The sequence below is a fragment of the Vipera berus genome (genome assembly GCF_964194415.1).
Source record: "Vipera berus genome assembly, chromosome: 4".
Classification (NCBI taxonomy): Eukaryota; Metazoa; Chordata; class Lepidosauria; order Squamata; family Viperidae; genus Vipera; species Vipera berus.
Genome location: NC_138206.1, coordinates 31,294,214 through 31,316,516, shown reverse-complemented (window position 1 = coordinate 31,316,516; position 22,303 = coordinate 31,294,214). Strand labels below are relative to the sequence as shown.

At 39.0% G+C, this 22,303-nt stretch overlaps 1 protein-coding gene across 1 annotated transcript in view; it reads left to right on the top strand.

Annotated features, from left to right (window-relative positions):
- GRAMD1C (GRAM domain containing 1C) overlaps positions 1 to 22,303 on the top strand; it is a gene marked incomplete at its 5' end in the record, with an annotated part of 77,021 nt that overhangs the window by 19,254 nt on the left and 35,464 nt on the right. The window contains 3 exons of the mRNA XM_081327722.1: positions 16,405 to 16,489; positions 21,089 to 21,192; positions 21,971 to 22,066. Of these exons, the coding sequence (XP_081183848.1) occupies positions 16,405 to 16,489; positions 21,089 to 21,192; positions 21,971 to 22,066 (285 nt within the window). The remainder of the gene's footprint in view (positions 1 to 16,404; positions 16,490 to 21,088; positions 21,193 to 21,970; positions 22,067 to 22,303) is intronic.

Here is a 22,303-nt window from a genome sequence, read left to right as displayed (position 1 = left end):
AATATGACAGTTTCACAGAAGGCTCTCTTAGAAGGATTAACTGGATTTGAGATTGTTAAGAGGGTTAAATATTTGGGGGTGATTTTGTCGCCCTCTAATACAAAGCTATATAAAAATAATTATGAAAAACTATGGGGGAAAATTCAAAAAGAATTGGAGAGTTGGCAAAAATTGCAATTGTCTTTGTTGGGACGGATTGCAGCAGTGAAAATGAATGTCCTGCCCAAATTTTTATTTTTGTTTCAAATGATACCGATCCTTAAGAAAGATTCTAATTTGGAGGAATGGCAGCGTGGTATCAATAAATTTGTGTGGGCAGGGAAAAAACCACGAGTTAAACTTAAGATTATGCAGGATACTCGTGAGAGAGGTGGTCTTAAACTGCCTAATTTTAAATTGTACTATGAAGCTGCTGCATTAGTAGGAATAAGTGATTGGATTAATTTGACGCAAGGGAGGTTATTAAATCTTGAGGGCCATGATTTGTGGTTTGGCTGGCATGCATATTTGTTGTATGATAAGAAGGTAGACAATGTGTTTAGGGTGCATATTTTAAGACAGGCATTGCTGAGAGTTTCGAAGAAGTATAGACATAAGTTGAGTTGCAAGATACCATTGTGGGCAATTCCAAAACACGCAATAGAAAATATTCATGCTGGCTTCAAACACGATGTGACTACGTACAAGGAGATTTTAACTTTGGAAAGAAATGTTTGGTGTTTGAAATCATATAGCCTCTTGCGAGAAGAGAAGGTTGTTCAAAACTGGTTTCAATATATTCAGCTACGGGCCAGGTGGAAAGAAGACCAGAAAAATGGTTTTACAATGACTGATGAAAATTTGATAAAGCAAGTTAGAAATCAGGGATCAGCACATATCAAACGGATATATCTTGCATTGATAGAGATTGATTCAGAGACAGAGCTTGTTAAGGATTGTATGATAAAATGGGCCCAAAACATCCAAGAAGTTATCACAATGGACATGTGGGAAAAGATTTGGGTGAGGAACGTAAAATTTACTCAAGCTCAAAATCTAAGAGAGAACTTTTATAAAATGTTTTATAGATGGCATTTAGATCCTAAAAAGCTTGCAAGTATGTATCCGAATTACCAGCCTAAATGTTGGAGGTGTGGTGATGAAGATGCAACATATTTTCACATATGGTGGACATGTAAGAAGGTCAAGGCTTTTTGGATAAAAGTCTGGTGGAATATGCAGAAGATTTTTAAACAGAGGATAAAGTTTTGTCCGCAACTTTTTTTGTTGGGAATAATTGCAGACGCTACAGTTGTGGACACTAAGTTGATGTTGAACCTAATTACGGCAGCAAGACTTTTGATAGGCCAATATTGGAAGAAAGAGGAATTGCCGACCATAGAAGAGTGGACTTTAAAGGTTTCCGACCTGGCAGAGATGGCGAAGATTTCGGCCTATTTGAAAGATCATTCGCAAGAACGCTATATTATGGAATGGAGAAAATGGATTGAGTTTATCCAGAACAAGTATAGGGTTAAGAAGTTTTATGTAGCATTCGAATAAGTCTTCTTTCGTTTTTTTTTTCTTCTTTATTTTAGTTTTTTTATATATAGTTAATATTGTTAAGGTGTGTCTTATCCTATATAAGCTAGAGAGTAATGGATTTTAGATTTTATAGTGGGTAGTATATGGTTGCTTATGATTGCCTTTTTATAGATATATACCTTGTATTTAGCTCTGGGAAGTCGGGGGGGGGAGGGGGGATGGAGGGAGGGGAGGAGGGAGGGAGGTTGGGGGGAGGTAGGGGGGGGAGTAGGGAGGGGGAAGGTGGGTTTTTTAAAGGAAAATTGTATTTTAAAACTTTTCAATAAAAAAAAAAAGAAAATTCTAGAGTGTGAGAAATGGATAGATTGACTTTAAAGATAAAAGAGAAAGAAGACTCAGTGTATTTTAGAACATGGGATAATTTCTATCAATGGCTAGAAAAACGAGTTAGAGAGAAAGGAAAGTGATATGTAATTTTGAATATATATTAGCAAGAAGAAGGCTATTGAGTGATTAACATATTGTTTATGATAATTAACTATTATCTATTATTGTTTGTTAAACACATGAACCCAGACATTATGCTGTTTGCTAAATATTGAGAATGTTATTTGGAAAAACCCCAACCCTAATCATAACCCTAACCCAAATCCCAACCCCAACCCCGACCCCACTTTATTCCTAACCCTATAAAAACTAATAAAATCTATACAAAAACAACAACTTTCATGTAACTTTAAATTGGACAGTAAACAGTAGGTTAGGAACGTTACACCATTTTGACCCATCTTATATGAAGCATTCTTTGCTGGTGATAATGACATAAACTCACCCATTTTACCCCTTTGGGACAGTACTCCACAAACATAGCCAAAATCTAAGCATACTTATTCAGTATGAGCTAAGATATCTAAAATAGTCAGTCATGGAAACCAACATACTATTGCTCATGTCCCATTTATAGAAAGAACATTTTAAAATCAATTTATGCATTTAAAAATCTTATTTTAAAATTCCACAGTATTCTCTGAAATGTAGAGGTTTTATGAGAATTATTGTGCAAATAAAGTAGGGAAACCAAATGAGATTTTTTCCAGATAATTATATTATGGAGGAAGTGTGATTGTGTTATCATTACAACAGTGCTACTGTGTGTAATACTAGCTTGTTAAGACAATGAATCGCATTTAAAAAGTTATTTTCAGATGCCTTTTATCACTTTCATAAAATGGTGAAAAGTGATGTGTTATTACATTTTTTATTTGCTGAATACCTAAAGTGCCTGGACAGATGGGGTTTTGGTTCTGCATTAAAGACATCTGAGAGTGACATGTGAACCTGGAGCTTGAGATTATTCATCTCTGCATCATGCAAAAAAATAAAAAATAGTAGGCTTGCGAAGGTGCACAAAGTTTGTCTGCATATCTGGAAGAACTTGTTTTTTTATTTCCTTAAGCAACCGGCCATTATGCAAAACACTCAGCTGATGCTCTTGTCACATTCAGTTGGCATAGGGCAGGGATCAGCAACCTGAAACAGTGAAAGAGCCACTCGGAACTGGTTCCCTCACAAAATGAAAAACTGGGAGCTGCAAAAAATGTGTGCACATGCGCGTACATGCGTGCATGCGCAGAACAGGGTTTGAAGAGTGGAGCCAAGGTGAGATATGCACCTACCCTGCATATTTGAATTGATTGGTTGAACTTTTTTAGTCCCACTTTTTTTTCCGGACTGCACATGGCAGAGGACTGGGAGCCGCAGGAGACGGCTGAAAGAGCCGCATGCGGCTCCGGAGCCGCGGGTTGCAGACCTGTTGCATAGGGGAACATGATTGCTATGACTGAATTGTATTTAGGATAGATTCTGATGCTCCAGAAATAGAAGTACTGTACTTCCAAAGAGATTGCTTGTTGAATATGTTTAGACCTTTTCTCTTTCATTTTTAAAAAACATTTACCTGAAATTGTCTTTCTGCCATGTCTTACACATCCAAGACAACTCCACGCAGGCTTTTAAGTAAAAATGGGAATTCTGCCTTATTAAAATCCCCTCTGTAGAAAATACTGTCATCTGTTATTTTGTGAACACTTAGTAATGATTCCCCCCCAACACTAGAAAGTAGACAAGTTCCAAAATGGAGGATTTAGTTTCACTACTACCTTTCACCTCTGCAGAAGGGCAAAGAATTTTGTGCAATTTTAAAAATTAACCAATTTCTCAATAAACTGTCATTCACATAATCTACCATTATATAAATTGAAAAAAGGGCCATTTATAAAGTATTACTCTGTCAAAAAGGAATGGCGTGGAAGATTTCCCCCCCTCTTTATATCAACTAATTTATAGGGTTTACGACATTTGGAAGTTTTCTAATTAACCTGTTCCTAGTTGCAAGAAACAATAAAGCTTTGCTAGCCATTATGGCTGTGGGCTGAGTAACTTGTAGCCAACTATAATCTAATCAGAGGCTATCACCATTATGCCACTTGTGCCTATCTCCCATATATGCATGGTTGGAACATTTTCTATCTGTTGCTTTTATCTTCTCCTCAGCCCATGAGTGAGATAGACTTAGTGTTTTTCCCCCTTATCCTGACACTGTCCAAAGACTACCTCAAGAAGTAAAAAATTAGTTAGGCTTTGTCACCCCTTACTTTGGAGGAATGTCAAGTGACTGGCAGTGAAAAAGAACTGAGGCTATAGAGCAGGGGTCTTCAAAGTTGGCCCTTTTATGACTTGTGGACTTCAACTCCCAGAATCCCTCAGCCAGTTGACTGAGGAATTCTGGGAGTTGAAGTTCACAAATCATAAAAGGGCCAACTTTGAAGACCCCTGCTATCTCCAGCTGTGAATAGTTAGAGGCATCTCCTTTAACATTTTCACCATGCTAATCAATAAAGACAGAATTTTTCTCTGGCTTAGCCTACTCATTTATACTCACTTTGAGCTTCTTGGGTGCTGAAGTCTACCTGAAGGTTAGACAGCAAGAAAGTCCTTGGAATTCAACTACGTTCTCTATTAAGATGGTGTTAAACACTACATCTTCTCATGCCAAATCCAGAACTTTAATGACTGGTTGAAACAAAACCAAGAGACAAAACATCCACCCACCAGGTAGAGGAGGAATGAGGAAGCACCGTGTGAATGTGTATCTTAAAGCAACAGATACCATGCACTATAATAAAAGATGGATGGCATTTTGAAAATTAGAGTCCAAATTAAGTTACATAGCCACTAGCAGCTTATCCCTCCAATGTTTTGCCTTCCATACTATATTGGGTTACAATATTAAAAAGGAACTAAAAGTGAAACTTCTTTAGGATGGAAAGCTCTAAAAGGTACTTAGAGAAGGCTAGTTTTGCTAGTTTAAATCTTTTATGTGGGGACTTGTATGGAAATAAAAGGCTTCTATTAATTGAAGTCTTTTTCAGATTATCTTTGAGATTAATTTCTATAAAGGTTTGAAGGTTTTAAAGGTTTATTAAATTTATATGCCACCCTTCTCCCTGAGGACTCAGGGCAGCTCACAACAATAAAAAGTTAAAAGATATAAATACAAAAATTAAAAGAGGATTAAACAATATAAGAAATAAGAACAATTTAAACCAAGAAAAAACCAAATTTAAAAACTATGATCAGTCCAGGCCCGCTTGTTGGAATAACCAGGTCTTTAGGTCACGGCGGAAGGACCGAAGGTCAGGGGCCATCCACAGCTCCGGGGGCAGTTCGTTCCAGAGCGTCGGTGTGCCCACAGAGAAGGCTCTCCCCCTGGGGGTCGCCAGCCGGCATTGCCTGGCTGACGGCACCCTGAGGAGGCCGACTCTGTGGGAGCAGACCGGGCGATGGGAGGTTGACATTGGCAGCAGGTGGTCTCGCAAGTACCCCGGACCTAAACCATGTAGGGCTTTAAAGGTGATTATCAGCACCTTGAATTGCACCCGGAGGGCAACCGGAAGCCAATGCAGCTCGCGCAGGAGTGGCATAACATGGGAGTATCGAGATACTCCCATAAGCACCCGTGCGGCCGCATTTTGCACCAGTTGAAGCCTCCTGGTTTCAAGGGCTAGGTGCAATAATATTCATTGCAATGGGAACTTTTTCTGTTCTGGATATTTGCTACACAGACTTGTAAGGGTACTCTATTGCCTCTCACCAACAAGCAAAGTTTTTCAATTAGTTTAGCTGGCAACTTACACCTTAAAGTTGCCGAAGTTGAGAAATACTGCTCTACCAGACATGTCAAACCCGCAATGTCACGTGACGTCATGCAACGTATCGGGACAGTTTTGCCATTGCTGGCAATGGGGTGGGCGTAACTTCCGGATGACGTGTCCGGCCCGTGGGCCGTCAGTTTGACACCCCTGGTCTAGACTATTCAATTCTGTTAAGGAAGATTCCCTCATATAAGGCCAAATTCTAATATATCCAAAATAGCACAATGAGAATAGATAATGGGACAAATGTGGAATGCTAAGTAATTGAGAGAAAACTGGAACACATAAAATGGAGTGCTTGGAAATTTGAGCACATATTGTCCCTGATCCACTAGGCACCCAAGGGGAGGTAAGGAAAGGGGTGAGATGAGTAAAAGCTCCCTTTTCTGCAAGTTTTGTAATGTCTTACTTCTGCTCAAAATGGACAGAACCTGTGGAGCAATTCTGCTTTCATCATTGTGACCCCAGCTGTCTTGTTTCAAAAATTATGCCTTAATTCTAAATTCTTTCCTTGAACAGTTTCCATCCATTGCTTCTTGTGCTGCCTTCAGGTGCTTTGGAGAATAGATTGACCTCTCTTCTTCGTGGCAGCCCCTTAGATATTGGAAGACTGCTATTATGTCACCCCCTAGTTCTTCTTTTCATTAAACTGGACATACCCAATTTCTGCAACCATTCTTCATGTGTTTTGGCCTCCAGTCCCCTAATCATCTATATTGCTCTTGTTTGGTAAATCATTACAATCTCCCCCTTCTTGGGATTGATTTTATAACCTGAGAGACTTCAAGGTATCTAAGAACTGACTGAAGACGATAACAATAATATAATACACACAGTATATCTGATCTTCAAGAAAACTTTCAATAATGCCTTATGTTTTGGCTAAGAAAATAGTAAAATACGATACTACTGTTAGATAGAATCACACTTGATTCACTAGTAGCTGTACTTCAACTTGGAAGGAATTATCAAGTGGATCACCACAATTCTCTACTTTGGGCCCTGTGCTTTTAATTTTTTTGCTAAATTTGCAAATCATATAAGATTGAAAGGGACAGCTCATGTATTAAATGAAAATGTAATGTTCAAGAAACCAAGGCTGGTCTGATCAGTGGACTTAAATGAATAGGATGAAATTCAACAGAAGAAATGTCAAGTACCACATCTTAATAGGAAATAACAATAGCAACAACAGCAACAACAACAACAGCAGCAGCAGCAAAATAATAATAATAATAATAATAATAATAATAATAATAATAATAATAATAAGAAGAAGAAGAAGAAGGAAGAAGAAGAAGAAGAAGAAGAAGAAGAAGAAGAAGAAGAAGAAGAAGAAGAAGAAGAAGAAGAAGAAGAAGAAGAAGAAGAAGTTGGAAGGGGCCTTGTTGGTCATCTAGTCCAACCCACTGCTCAGGCAGGAAACCCTATACCATTTCAGACAAATTGCTGTCCAGTCTCTTCTTAAAAACTTCCAGTGTTGGAACATTCACAGCTTCTGGAGGCAGGTTGTTCCACTGATTTAATTGTTCTAACTGTCAGAAAAATATGTAAGCGGTGTGTGTGTGTGTAAGAGAGAGCAATGAAGTTACTAAAAAGGCAAATGTTATTTTGGGGTGTAATAACAAGAACAAGAGCCTTGGTGGAGCAGTGGGCTAATGCCTCCTTAAGTAACACCAGCTGCCTGCAATTAGTGCAGGTTCGCATCCCACCAGGCTCAAGGTTGACTCAGCCTTCCATCCTTCCGAGGTAGGTAAAATGAGGACCCAGATTGTTGGGGACAATAAGCTGACTTTGTAAAAATGCCGCTGGGGGGGGGGGCGAAAGCCCTAATAAGCAGGCATATACATAGAATGAAGGCTATTGCTAAGCACATTGATTTCTGCTTTAGATTGTAAGCCGCCCTGAGTCTTCGGAGAAGGGCGGGATATAAATAGGATAAAAAAACAAAAAAACATAGGGTCCAGATCGCAGGAAGTAATCTGCCTCGTTCAGATCCCTTTGGAGTACCATGCTGCCTCCAATTCTAAAAGACAGTATCAAATTGGAATAAGTTCAGAAGAAGGCTAGCAAGATGAAGGGCCTGAAACGAAGCACTGAGAAGAATAGTTAAACAATCTGTGTACAGAAAAGATGCCTAAGAAGAGATATAACTCTTCAAGCATCTGATATATCTGAGTGAATGAAAGTATTCTCTATTGCATGGGTATCAAACTTGCTGCGTCATGATGTATCATGACTTTTTTTTTTGCATTGCCAGAGCTGGGGTGGGCGTGGCCTCCATATGATGCAACCAGTCCGTGGTCCAGCAGTTTGACACCCATGTTCTATTGCCTCAGTGAACAAGATCAAAACAAGTGAGTTACAGCTACAAACAGAAGGTTCAGAAGAGACATCCTGACTATACACAGTCAGCTAGTGGAACCTGCTTGCCACAAATGTGGTGAGTTGTTCATTAGATGTCTTTAACAGAAGCAGGATAGTCTTTTGTCAGATAAACTGTAGTGGATCTGTCACTGAAAGTGTTGAATTTGATGACTTTTCTGGCCCTTTCCAACTGTATGATTCTATGAAAAAAAATCTATAAAAACAGTCCATATAAATTGAGAGTCATAAAAAAGCATTCAAAGAAACTAATCCAAAAAGTTTTCTCCAGAATTAAGTCAGACTTACTACTCTCACTTACTTACTACACAATAGGAGGATTTTACAATACAACCAAACTATTAACACATTTGCACTACTGAAAATATCCATTTTCAGGAATTATTATGATGTCTTTGGGACATTTAGCAGAGGACTACAGGTAAGGATGTTAATAAGAAAGAAGACTAATACTAATATTAATATACAAGGAATGTCCCATTCTCCATTATTATTACACATATATAACCCCTTCTTTTCATTTTATTCAATACCTAATGCCCATATCTTACAATTCAACATCAATTATTTTGCATCTCTGCTACTGGGTGAAGAATCATGCTTCTGCATTACTAATCCAATAACCTGCATCTTGGAAAAATAATGTCATAGAAGTATCTGATTCCATTGAGCATTGTTTTCCCTAGTCACACAGAAGGCAAAAACTCTTGCTTGCCCAACTGGTACATAGTTAATCTGAAATGTTTCAAAATCTTTCTTCTCCAGTCTCTACAAGTAAGAGTGAGGCTGGGCCATAGACGGAGACTCAATCTCACTAATGTCCAGACCTCTGTCTGCCAGTGCCCCACAGGAAGAATATCTTCTGCTTAGGAGACTGCTCTTCCCAGAGCAACTCTGGGGAAATGAAGAGCCATGGAAAATGACTGTAAGTAAAGCATCCAGACTGAACTCTTGAAACACTTTTCCATTAGCGATTGAGAGGAAGATGGATGTTACAAATCAGTTCAATATACAAAAGGCAACATATGGATTGTTCTCCAGTTGTTGCTGGCTTCCAGCCCTCACCAAATTGTTAAATGGTGAGAATTTAAGCAAACATGATTGGAGCGTGTTAGCACAATAAGGCAAACCAAGCTAAGAAAGCAATGCCATGTGGGTCAGTACTATTTTTATTGTAACAGTTATTGTAACAGAATCATGCAGCTCTGAAAGTGCTTTCCCTCCCTCATTTTATCTTTGGGAACTGGGGGAGGAAGGCTTGTCTGAGATGTTTGCTGCGTTCACATAATTTCCTTGACCTGAGCTTCTTGATCTGGTATCATCTCCTCTTCCTGTCCTTCTAAGCTATTCTCTATGCCCTTTACATACCATCCTGATTTTTTGTCCGAGTGCTAGAGATGAAGGAAATTATGGTGAAGGAGGTAACCTGAGGAGAACTGTGGCAAGAACTGTGGTTTAGAACTATGGTATTTGGGCAGCATTCCCAGAAAGTTGGGAACATTTGACTGTTTGTCTAAAGTATTCCTCTATTTAGGCACAGCAAGGAAGTAAACACATTGCTCATAGCATATGTGATGGCTGTACCCCAAGGGAATATTGTCAGTAGAAAAACTGGGTATGGTATGGAGAATTATCTTTAATAACTAGGTAAAAAAACTTTCTGATTTATTCTCTAGAAACAACAAGAAGAAGATGGGTAGAGCTGCTTTCTTTCTTTTGAGCTAAAAGTGCCTAAAAGAGTTTTTGTTTGGGTGTGGGGCATTACATTCATTGTTGCACAGAACTGTGGATTTGTGTAAACTAACACATATCTTATACAGTAGTGCTGCATAAAATATTTCCTGAATATATTTTGTTAGCTGAGCTTGCATAATTTTCTCGGATACTTATCAGAAATGCAGCAAATCAAGCACACAAACACAACACACACACACACACACACACACACACAGAGAGAGAGAGAGAGAGAGAGAGAGAGAGAGAGAGAGAGAGAGAGAGAGAGAATATTCCACAATGTTTTTTAGTGTTCTTGCAAAATAGCCATGAAAAAAGTAATAAACTGAAGAGAACCCGAACAATTGATAATTAGTCCATAGCTAAAGGTAAAGGTAAAGGTTCCCCGTCACATGCGTGCTAGTCGTTTCCAACTCTAGGGGCCGTACTCATCTCCGTTTCAAAGCCGAAGAGCCAGCACTTGTCCGAGGATGTCTCCATGGTCATGTGGCTGGCATGACTAGATGCCAAAGGCATATGGAACGCTGTTACCTTCCCACCATAGTGGTCCCTATTTTTCTACTTGCATTTTTACATGCTTTCGAACTGCTAGGTTGGCAGAAGCTGGGACGAGTAACAGGCGCTCACTCTGTTACACGGCACTCGGGATTTGACCCGCCAAACTGCCGACCTGATCGACAAGCTCAGCACCCTAACCCACTGAGCCACTGCGTCCCTCTAGTCCATAGCTAGTAGGTTATAAAGAACAACTGGTCTTAAGGATCTGAGATCAGCACACACATGCCACATACATTCAAAATAAGCAAGTGATTTCTAGGCACCACAACAAAAATGCACCAAATTCCAGTAAGGAAATTAGCAATTCAGTTTAAAATATAGACTTACGAATAAAACATATTAAAATATTAATGCAAAGCAAATAGCACCCCTATACACAACATCTAAATTGCGATGTAGTATAAAGTGTGGGATATATTATTCAAGAATACGCTTCTTTCCCAGAATCTCCATACTGATAGCAAATATTATAAAGTTTATGAGCCATCAAGTAGTTGTAAGTCTCCATGCATGATCCATCCATAATGTCCAATAACTATGTTGGTAAGAAATTAGTTCTACCTATGATATAAACCAGGGGTAGGCAACCTTGGCTCTTTTATGACTCATGGACTTCAGCTCCCAGAATTCCTGAGCCAGCTGTGCTGGCACAGGAATTCTGGGAGTTGAAGTCCACGAGTCATAAAAGAGCCAAGGTTGCCTACCCCTGATATAAACTAAATATTAATCACTAAGATGATGGCCAAGTCAGGAAATAATGTGATATGTCACATTTAATATCTTCCCCCTTCCCCCACATTCCCTGTAGCTCTCCATAGAATGTCCTGTACAGAAGACTTTATTCTAGTGTTAATGAAGATTCTCAGTCATCCAGATAGAGTTGTCTTAAGGTTTTATTTATTACATTGCCTGAAGTTGCTTGAAGGTTGAATCATTGCAACTGTACTAATTTTTTGTTGTTAGTTTGAAAGACGTTTCATTGCCAATCTAGGCAGCTACTTCAGTCAGACCAAGGCAATTAGGCAGAGAGTCTTTACAGCAGCTAGATCACTGAGTCAGGCTCACTTAATCCATGTATTCTACAAATCATGAAACAAAGAAGTCTAATTAATCATTTTTTGAATTTATTATTCATTTATTTGTTAAATTTATTTGCTGCCCATTTTGCTATGGGGCTACTCAAGGCAGCTTACAAGGGCAAAATAGAAAAACAAATGGTTAAAAAATGTAAACTTAACAATATCAAAGCATTGAAACAATAAAAATAATGAAAATATAATAATATGAAATAAAAGATGGATGGAGGAAGAGCAGGATGCATGGGAAGATGGGGGTGGGATCAGCTAATTAGTCCAGCAGCCACTTCCAGTGTAGTACTCTCCTATTTGGTCCCTAGACCAAATAGCAGAACCAGGTCTTGAGGTCCTTGCGGGAGGATAGGAGGATGGCGGCACACTTTATCCTGGACCAGCACTACCTCAGTAAAGACTCTTGTCCTGGATTCTGCCAGTTGGAGTTTCTTAATGATAATGATGATAATGATAATGATAACTTTATTGTCACTTTGAATGTACACCAATTGGCATACATCAAAATGAAATTTCGTTGCATACAGCTCTCAAAGGGTCACCACCTCCGATATATACTTCTTGTTCGTGGCCCGCTCAAATTTCACATTGTCCATTTTAGTCTCTAGGGAGTGAACAATGGCACACAGGACAGATGGAAATGGGGCTCCATGTGGATTAGCCCTCAAATTCGCTTGTATTCTGACAACCTCGCCTTCTTTCCTTTTTCTGATCCTGACTCTTCCACCTTTTCCTTAAAGAGGCCTTGCTTCTTTTCGCCCCTGGAGCACGCTGCTGCCGCTGCCACCAACTCCTCCAAAAGCCTCTCTTTCTTCCTCTGGGCCTGCCGACAGCCTCATCCAGTTCCTTCACTCCATAAGCTCCAGGTCCTCTCCTCCTTTGCCTCCTTTGGAAACAGCCCTGATTTGCAATACAATCCATCACTGGGCCAGCAGTCAGATCTTGCTGCTGGTAGAACAAATTCAAACAGTGCCAACGACTTTTAACGGTCTCACCAACAGTTCCAAAACAACTAGAAACTTGCCATGCCAGCAAAGATTGTCGGTCATATGTCGTATGTTACCTTAGTTCCACCATGTTGCTCAAACACATTAAAATCTTCCTGATCATGTGGCCTATAGCCCTTACTATCCCTCCCAAAACTATTTGCCTTCAAGAGCCAATGCAGCCGCAGCCATTCCAGGCGCCGCCATCTTAGATCACTGACAAGGGGAGATGAGATCCTCAACAGGCCTTTTCTGTTGGCACGAGTAGGGCATTCTTGTCTTAGTGGGATGAGATGGTTCATCAAGTAATCTGGAGCTATGCCATGGAGGGCTTTAAAGGTCATAACCAATACCTTGAATTGCACCTGGAAGCAAACTGATTGTCAATGCAGCTCATGAAGCAGTGGTGTAACATGGGTTATTCTATGGGCCCCAGAGATTGCTCATGCTGCTGCACTTTGTACCAGTACTAATGCATTTTAAGGGGTGCTCCATGTAAACTGTATTGCAGCAATCCAGATGAGAGATGACTGGGACGAGTGATTGAGAGCAGGGAGTCCTGATCTAGGAAAGACTACAATGATGCACAAAGCAAAGGCGTGCAAAGGATCTCCTAGCCACAACTGTCACCTGTTCTTTGAGCAGAAATCACGAGTCCAGGAGAGCCCTTAAGTTATGAACTGAGGCTGAAAGAGATAATGCAACTTGTCCAGAACTAAAGATGTCAAAGAGCTGGATCTTAAGGCTCCATGCACCCAAAGCTACTCAGTCTTGCCAGGGTTCAGTTGTAGCCCATTGTCCCCCCATCCAGGCCCCTACAGGTTTCAGGTACTATAAGAGGGTAGCGACACCATCACTTGGGTCACCATATATGGAGATGTAAAGTTGAATATCATCAGCATATTGATGACATCTCAACCCATAGTGATGGATGACCTCACCTACCAGCTTCGTGTAAATGTTAAACAGGAGGGGAGAGAGTACTGAGCCCTCCAGTATGCCATAAGAGAGTGGCTGAGGGCTGGATCTCTTATTCCCTATCAATACCAATTGGGATCAGCCTTGGAGAAAGGTTATCATGATCAATAGTATGAAAGGCTGCTGAGAGGTCAAGAAGAGCCAGGATGACTGCACTACTACCATCCCGCCCTCGCCAGAGATAAGTGTGGCCAATGGATGATCTGTCCCATAGCCAGGCCTGAAACCTGACTGACCTGACTGGTTTAGGAAATCCATTTCATCCAGGACCCTCTGAGGCTGCCAAGCAACCACCTTTTCTATCACTTTCTCTAAAAAGGAAAGCTGGGAGACTGGATAAAAATTGTCCAGGCAGGTGGAATCATTTTTTTTTTTAGGACGGGGCAAACCAGGGCCGCCTTAAAAGGTGCTGGGAATGTCCCCTTTTGCGGTGAGGAATTTATCACTGCATGAACCCTGCTGATCACTGTCCTAGAAGCTTTTACCAACCAGGAGGAACAAGGGTCTGATTGAAAGGTAGTTGCATTGACAACACTGAGAAGCCTGAATATTTACTTAGATTCAACAGGATTGAACTATTTCCAGATCACTGAGCAAGATCTTTCTCCAGGTATCTCACAAGGACCTTGCACCACATTTGGATTCCATGAATATGAATATATGTCTCATCTATAGCCAGCATGTGGATTGATCTTTAGCCATTACTGTTTATTCAGCGCAACCCTCATTATCGGAATGTTCTGAAAAAAACTCATTTACAATGCTGGAAACACTGACCTCTTTTTGGTGTTGCTGATGTGCCCCCTCCCTCAAATCACTTGGCATAGCTATTCAAAAATATTTTGACCAGGCTCTATAAAAGGTAGTGTCACTACATGAAATGGGCAACTATACAAATGTGATGCATACTATACATACATACATACATACACACATGCTTCTCAAAGGACCATTTGTTATTAAGTTTATTTGCCGCTCATCTCACCACAGGACTACTCTCGGTGGCTTAATTATGCAGGCTCCTTATATATTAATATCTAGTGTTTTTTCTGGAAGCGCATTAAACCTGCTTTAAATTATGTATTTAATGCTCTTTTCAAAGAGTGGCACACTTAAGTTTTAAAAAATGGGAAGATTGATTTACACCTTGAAAGAAAGTCAGGTTATCCCAGTTACATATTGCTGTTTCTGTCTCAAATGTGTAAACAGGCTTGTTTCTGCACTGGCCAAAATAAATGTTGTATAGCTGTGTGGGGGTGGAATGCCATTTTACATACTCCATGAGATTATTCTGGATGCTGATTCAGTCCCTTTTAGCACCTATCAATGTGGGATATTTGGGAGGTAGAGCAGAGCCTCCTGTGGTAGTGAGGTCAGAGAAATTTACCCAGGATTATCTTTAGCCTGGTTTTTGTGTTCATTCTGTGGTTTTCTTTTTATTTGAAGGAAAAGCACATTAAGCTTTGTGAGTAAACAGAGCAGAGACAGTTTGCTTGAAGCTGATTTTTCTTGGGATGCGATTTCCTATTTTCCAAGCAAAATTACAAAGGCTTGCATTTTTCCCTTCTTGGATTATTGGAAGTTTAAAAGTGCACTAAGATCAGAAAAAATGATGAAGAGGGCAGATGAGGGAGGTCTCATTTCTGTATGGCTATGATTGTAAAAAAAAAAGGGAGAATATAATTATACATCATTTTAATTCTATTCATGTGTCCTTGAGGTAGATGGAAATATTTATACTTAGGAATGAAAAAGTTGCCTTTTAATTGTTCAAGCAGTTGTGTTAAGAATTATTTCCTTGTCCTTCCAATCTGTATGGGGTTTTTTACTAAAAATTATTGTGTATGGAAAAATCAACTTGTGGATTACTCTCAAGGCGTGTGTGTAGCTTGTCTCTAAGAAAACAAAAGCTTAATTTGAGCTACTTCCCATTCCACAATCTTTTCTTGAGATAAGAATGGATAACCTGTATCCTTTACTTAAAACAGGGGTGTCAAACTCAATTTCATTGAGGGCCGCATCAGCATTGCGGTTGCCCTCAGGGGGCCGGGTGGGTGTGGCCTGGGTGGGCGTGGCCTACTGGGTGGGCGTGGCTAGAGTGTGTATGGCCTACTGGGTGGGCATGGCCAGTTGTACATTGTTCGCATCAAGGGTGCCTATGGGGGCCTGGGCAGGAGTTGGACAGATCTGAGGGTCTCTGGCAGGAGGAGGGTCTCTGGGCCAGGGCCAAGGCAGTGGGGGGCGTTCCCTCACTGTTTCCAGGATGGCCTCGCGGGCCGCATGAAACCACTTCACGGGCCGGATCTGGCCCCCGGGCCTTGTGTTTGACATGTCTGACTTAAAAGAAGCATATCCTTATATAAATGAACTTTTTTTTTTAAAAAAAAAAGTTTTTGTATTCAGCTCACTGGAAAAAAGACAATGCTATAAAGGCTTAGGGTATGATATATTATAATAGGGATATTAAGAGCTAACAAATCTGGACATCTAGAATACTAGCTCCCCAGATTTTTTATTTTTACCTACAGTATATTTCCTTGGGCTGGGCAGATATTTTTCCCCAGACACAAGAAAAACAGCCAGATCAGTCTATTAAAAGAATAAAATAGCCTTTAATTTGAAAGAATCTTTCTTGCAGTATTGGAAATTAATTATATTCTTCTATTGAATGTATAAGGCATGTTCTTAACTGTCTCTGTCATCTAAGAGAAAATTTAGCCTGGACTAATGTTTGAAGCTTATTTTCTATATCATCTTTCAATAGCAATAGTATAAATGAAAAATAGATGATATTAGAAAATACTAAATTATCAACTAAAAAAACTCATGGTCCAAAATAATTTTTATAACCCTTCCTGACAATACTCTGAATATAGCATTGTCTCTAATAAATCAAAGGAAAGCTGCATTTATTCTTAAAGTTCATTATTTCTGCAGATCTCAAGTTCTACTTACAAATATCGGAATGAAGAATTCAAGAAACAATTCTCACACCTGGCAGATTTGGAAAGGCTCGTAGTGGGTAAGAAAAATGACATTACTGAGGAGAAAGGCAGTAAAATACAATTGAACTTTCCAATACAAAAGTTTAGGTGATGTGATGGAATGAAATAAGGAGGCGGATTTTCAGGAGGCAGGGGCTGCATTCCAGAGGAGTAAGAGACAACTCAGTCCAGGTATTAAGTGTGAGAAAAAGAGGGTGAAGACAGCCCCCCTCCCCAATAATCACAAATTATATTGTACATGCACGTAGTAGAATGGTCAATCTGAACTCTGCTTGTAAGAATCACCATGTATCATTCTTGGTTTTGGACCTGACATGTAAATATTTATTAGTATGAACTATAATTGAAAAGGAAAATAAATTATACAGTTCTGCCTCTGACCCTGTAGAATTGAGGCATGTAGGGAGGATATTAGCCCATTTTTCCCACAGATACGGCAGATGGGCCAATTTCACAAGAGAGAAACAAAATTAACCATTATTAAGTCTATTATGTACACATCTTATATATAAATATCATTATTCAGATATTCAAAGTTAAGGGGAAAAACCTTTCAGATCTGATTAACTCACAGAGAGGCAACAACTTTTTTAATTTACCGGTAGTTTAGTAGAATGTACAAAATTTAAAATAATATGCAATACTATTCAACGACCACAGGATGGTGCTAGTCTGCTACAAACTGCTTATTGTTTGATTTCAAATTTTACAGAATTACAGTTTAGCAAGGAAATGTCTATGGAGATTCTCAGTCATCCGGGCATAGATGCTTTTTCAAGATGTAACTGGATGTCTTGTTTTTCTTTGAAGACATTTTGCTTCTCACCCAAGAAGTTTTTCAGCTCTCAAAAACTTCTTAGATGAGAAGCGAAATATCTTCAAAGAAAAACAAAAAAGTCCAGTTACCTCTTGAAAAAGCACATTTGGGACTTATCAAGGAAAAATCATTAAAGTCTGTAAATCTATATTCATTAACATAATTCAAAATATAATGCTCTATATTCTATTTCCCAATTTATTCAGAGATAGGAAGAAAAAGGCCATTAGAGGTTAACTAATGAGAAATCTATATGCGGGCCAAGAAGCAACAGTGAGAACGACACGGAACCACTGATTGGTTCAAAATTGGGAAAGGAGTCCGGCAAGGCTGTATACTGTCGCCTTGCCTATTTAACTTATATGCAGAGCACATCATGAGAAAGGCAGGGCTAGATGAATCAAAAGTTGGAATTAAGATTGCCGGAAGAAACATCAACAACCTAAGATATGCAGATGATACCACTCTAATGGCAGAAAGTGAAGAACAACTAAAGAGCCTCTTGTTGCGGGTGAAGGAGGAGAGTGCAAAACTTGGGTTGAAACTAAACATTAAGAAAACCAAGATCATGGCATCCGGCCCTCTCAATTCCTGGCAAATAGATGGGGAAGAAATGGAGGTAGTGACAGATTTTATTTTCCTGGGCTCCAAGATCACCGCAGATGGGGACTGTAGCCAAGAAATTAAAAGACGCTTGCTCCTTGGGAGGAGAGCCATGGCAAATCTAGACAGCACACTAAAAAGCAGAGACATCACCCTGTCAACAAAAGTGCGTATAGTCAAGGCTATGGTCTTCCCAGTTGCAATGTATGGCAGTGAAAGCTGGACCATAAGAAAGGCTGAGCGCCAAAGAATTGAAGCCTTTGAACTATGGTGCTGGAGAAGACTCCTGCGAGTCCCTTGGACTGCAAGGCGATCAAACCGGTCAGTCCTAGAGGAGATCAACCCTGACTGCTCTTTAGAAGGCCAGATCCTTAAGCTAAAACTCAAATACTTTGGCCACCTAATGAGAAGGAAGGACTCACTGGAGAAGAGCCTAATGCTGGGAAAGATTGAGGGCAAGAGAAGAAGGGGACGACAGAGGATGAGGTGGCTGGATGGAGTCACTGAAGCAGTAGGCGTGAGCCTAGATGGACTCCAGAAGATGGTAGAGGACAGGAAGGCCTGGAGGAACATTGTCCATAGGGTCGCGATGGGTCGGACACGACTTCGCAACTAACAACAACAATGTGGATACATCAAAATAAATCAAATGACTAATTGCAGATTCCTAACCAAATCTTTCTATATTTCTTTAAAAATAACTCTTGAAACAGTTATATTTCTGGTTCTACTGTATCTGGATTTCCCTTCCTCCATTAGAAATGCCAATCAGCTAATTTTAAAGCTGTGGAGAAATGTTGAATTCCATGATGTCCAGCCTTGGGTTCAAAGTTTCTCTTGTTTTTAAAACAAAAACAGACCTCAACAACTTGAATTCCTTTTTGTTAAAAAGGCTCATGTAATCTGACTTTGACCATGATTCAAAGCATATCACCCTCTCTTCTGATGATGTAGATTCTATATTTGAGATAAGTGAATGTGTTTTGAGAATGCATGCAGTCTGCTAGACATACAGCTGACAGTCAGGATTGTTGTGAATCTGGGTTAGTTTCACAACCATACTCATCAGCCATTTAACATGTAATGCAGAGTCTGAGGTTATTACAGGTGATTTTTTTTAAAAAGAAATACATTCTGAAATTCCTAAGGACTTGTATTTATTTTTGTGTTTTTAAAGTATTTTCAAGAACAAAAAGAGCTGTAGCCATTTTAGAAACAATAAGAAAAATTTAGGATTCCCTGAAGTCAGTCCTCCCTCTTAACACTTGTGTAATGGTCAGAAGTAATTTCTTTTTTGATAGAGACAATACAGCATAGAAAGAATATGAAACCTGTGTAGCTCCAGGGTAAAAGGAGACAGGGTTTATGATTCTGGATCCACAACTTGTTAAAATCCTGACTCTGTATCTTAAAACTCACAAGAGGTTTGATGTCCTGTTTTATTCATAACAGTAACTATGTCAAATATAATGGCAGAAAACTTTCTTTTATAGCTGATATTTTTTAACTGGCAATACTTACATAGATGGGTTAACATGCCACTTTAGAACTTTTAAAATGTGGAAGCCCAACACAGATTCCACCTACTGCAAAAGATACACACACACACACACACACACACATTTTCATCATGCTGTTCCCTTTTGGGTTAAAGACATTGTGCAACATGTACAAAACAAATAAGAGATAGTAACCAAACAAATTAAGATATGAGATAAGAAAAAAGAAGGAATATATCTAATTTATACCAACACTGTTCTTATACTTCTCTATATCTTTCCATTCTTGAAAACCACCATATCTATACATTTCTTCGTATGTTATCTTTTCTTTAAGATGCTGATCTTTCTTTTTCAGGACCATCCAATCATGAGTTTCCAAATCTTTCCCTTTATCTTGACCTTGTATATCATTTTTCCTTGATGTGTTTGTTTCATAACTTGACTCGCATTCATTTTCTCTATGTGATTAAACTATTTGTTTTCATGTGGTTTACTCACTTTTGTATTCAACCCACCTTCTTTCAGTGCAAATTCATTCTTGAGTCTTTTACACAGCAACTCATTTCCATTACATTCCCAGCAACATAGGCCATTAATTTTCCTTAATGCTGTTTCTACCAGCATTTGTATTTCTCCATCTTTAATAAATATTTCCAGAAACACACATTTGTCTACTTGCTTAGTTTTTCACCATTTGTATATAATTTGCAGTTACCCATTCCATTTCTCCATCAAACACAACTATTTTGGTCTTTGATAGATGTATGTTCCTAACTACATGATGTAATCACAGACTGCAAATCATTCCAAATCTCAATCAACATGATATTTTTGCATCCAAAAGTATGCACACACTCATGTTCCCAGCCAGTACATCTGTAACCATTTCCTACAAATACTGTAATTAAATTATGTAAGCAGGTGTGCATCTTTGTCTTATTCCATGTATTTTTAATACTTTGACTTTATCCTTTGAATCATGTTTCACAGTACTAATTTTCCCAAACAATAACACAGCAAGAATTTAGAAGCTGAAAGTTGTAATTAAAAACTCTTTTACTTAATATTTATAGTATTTTCTAATATAGCTTAGAAAAGGTTCTTGAAATTAATATAATTGTTAAAATTACAGAGCTTTCTTGAGGAGTAATTTAGGTCTAAAGCTTAGTTTATTGCTTTTGATAATAATTTAGACTCACATGCCTAAGAATGCCATAGCTGATAGAAGGTGAGAAAATCAAATCATTTAACAAACCTATTTAGGAAAGAATGAGAAGTTTCAGTGAAGTCACCTTTTTGGAATCATTAGTGTCAATTATAGTACACACCCACCATTTGCTGTTAAAAAAAAATCTAGTTTCTCCTGAACTTAGTTATGAGAGAGAAGATTGCACATTATAATAATGTCCAATGGGTTTGCACCCATAATAAGCTCTCCATTCAAGATTAGTTTTGCCTCTAGGCAATCTTGACTTTAAGCTAACATCAAGGTATGTTTTAAGATGCATGTAAAGATCAGGGATCTGTATTTGAAGCTGTTCAAAAAAAAAGGTGCACAGGCAATGTAGGAATGATTTTATCATTTAACAAAATAGTCAACAAATAAATAATGAATAAAAATAATTATTGATGAACTTAATTAAGCATTTGGCTACACTTTTAAAATGTTATAAAAATATAATACTTTTCTTTAGATTATGCCTGTGCCCTCCAAAAAGATATCCTCCTTCAAGGACGCTTATATCTGTCTGAAAACTGGATCTGTTTCTACAGCAACATCTTCAGATGGGAGACTATGGTAAGGCATGTTTGCTTTAAGAAATGTGTGTATCCACTGCGTATATCTCTATGCAGTGCTTTTTTTGTAAAAGAAAAAGGTGCCGGAACTCACACATGTCATACAAACCACCTTGCCTACTCTACAAGGTTCCATCCAAAAAAGGTGCCGGAACTCCGTTCTGAGCGTTCTATGAGAAAAAAAGCCCTGTCTCTATGTACACATAAATACCTACATACATTCATACACATGCACAGACAGTATTGGCATAGGTAGTATATTTTCACACTAAGAATTTTAAGTTTGCCTTTTTATGATAAGATTTCTATATTAGTTTGTATGATTTTCATAAGGAAACCCATAAAGACACCCAACATGTTTAGGTTGTTTTTAACTCTTCCAATTTTTTTAAAGGAAGGGTTTTGATATGAGTTGTTGTTGTTAGCTGCGAAGTCGTGTCTGACCCATCGCGACCCTATGGACAACATTCCTCCAGGCCTTCCTGTCCTCTACCATCTTCTGGAGTCCATTTAAGCTCACGCCTACTGCTTCAGTGACTCCATCCAGCCACCTCATTCTCTGTCGTCCCCTTCTTCTATTGCCCTCGATCTTTCCCAGCATTAGGCTCTTCTCCAGTGAGTCCTTCCTTCTCATTAGGTAGTAGTGCTGAATGAGTAGTAATGCTGAATTAAATGAAACCATGTGAAAACTATTGCTTTAATTATATTCATTTTATATGTTGTTTCTGTAGTTTCAGTGTTAGCTTTTCGGCTTATTTTGTGTGTATTTCAAACTTCAGATTTCTATTGCTCTGAAGGACATAACCTTCATGACAAAAGAGAAGACGGCTCGGCTTATTCCAAATGCTATCCAAATTGCTACAGAAGGGGAGAAGGTACAATATTCTTACTTGTATCTCTATTTAATGGAGACATTTCTTGAGGCAGCCAATTCCCTCCCTCCTTCCCTTCCTTCCTTCCTTCCTTCCTTCCTTCCTTCCTTCCTTCCTTCCTTCCTTCCTTCCTTCCTTCCTTCCAACAGACAAAAGCCAGTCTTTCTTGTTAGTTAGCTTTCCCTGTGAGGGTGTGTGTGCATATGCCTTTGAGTTAGTGTTGATTCCTGGTGACTGCCT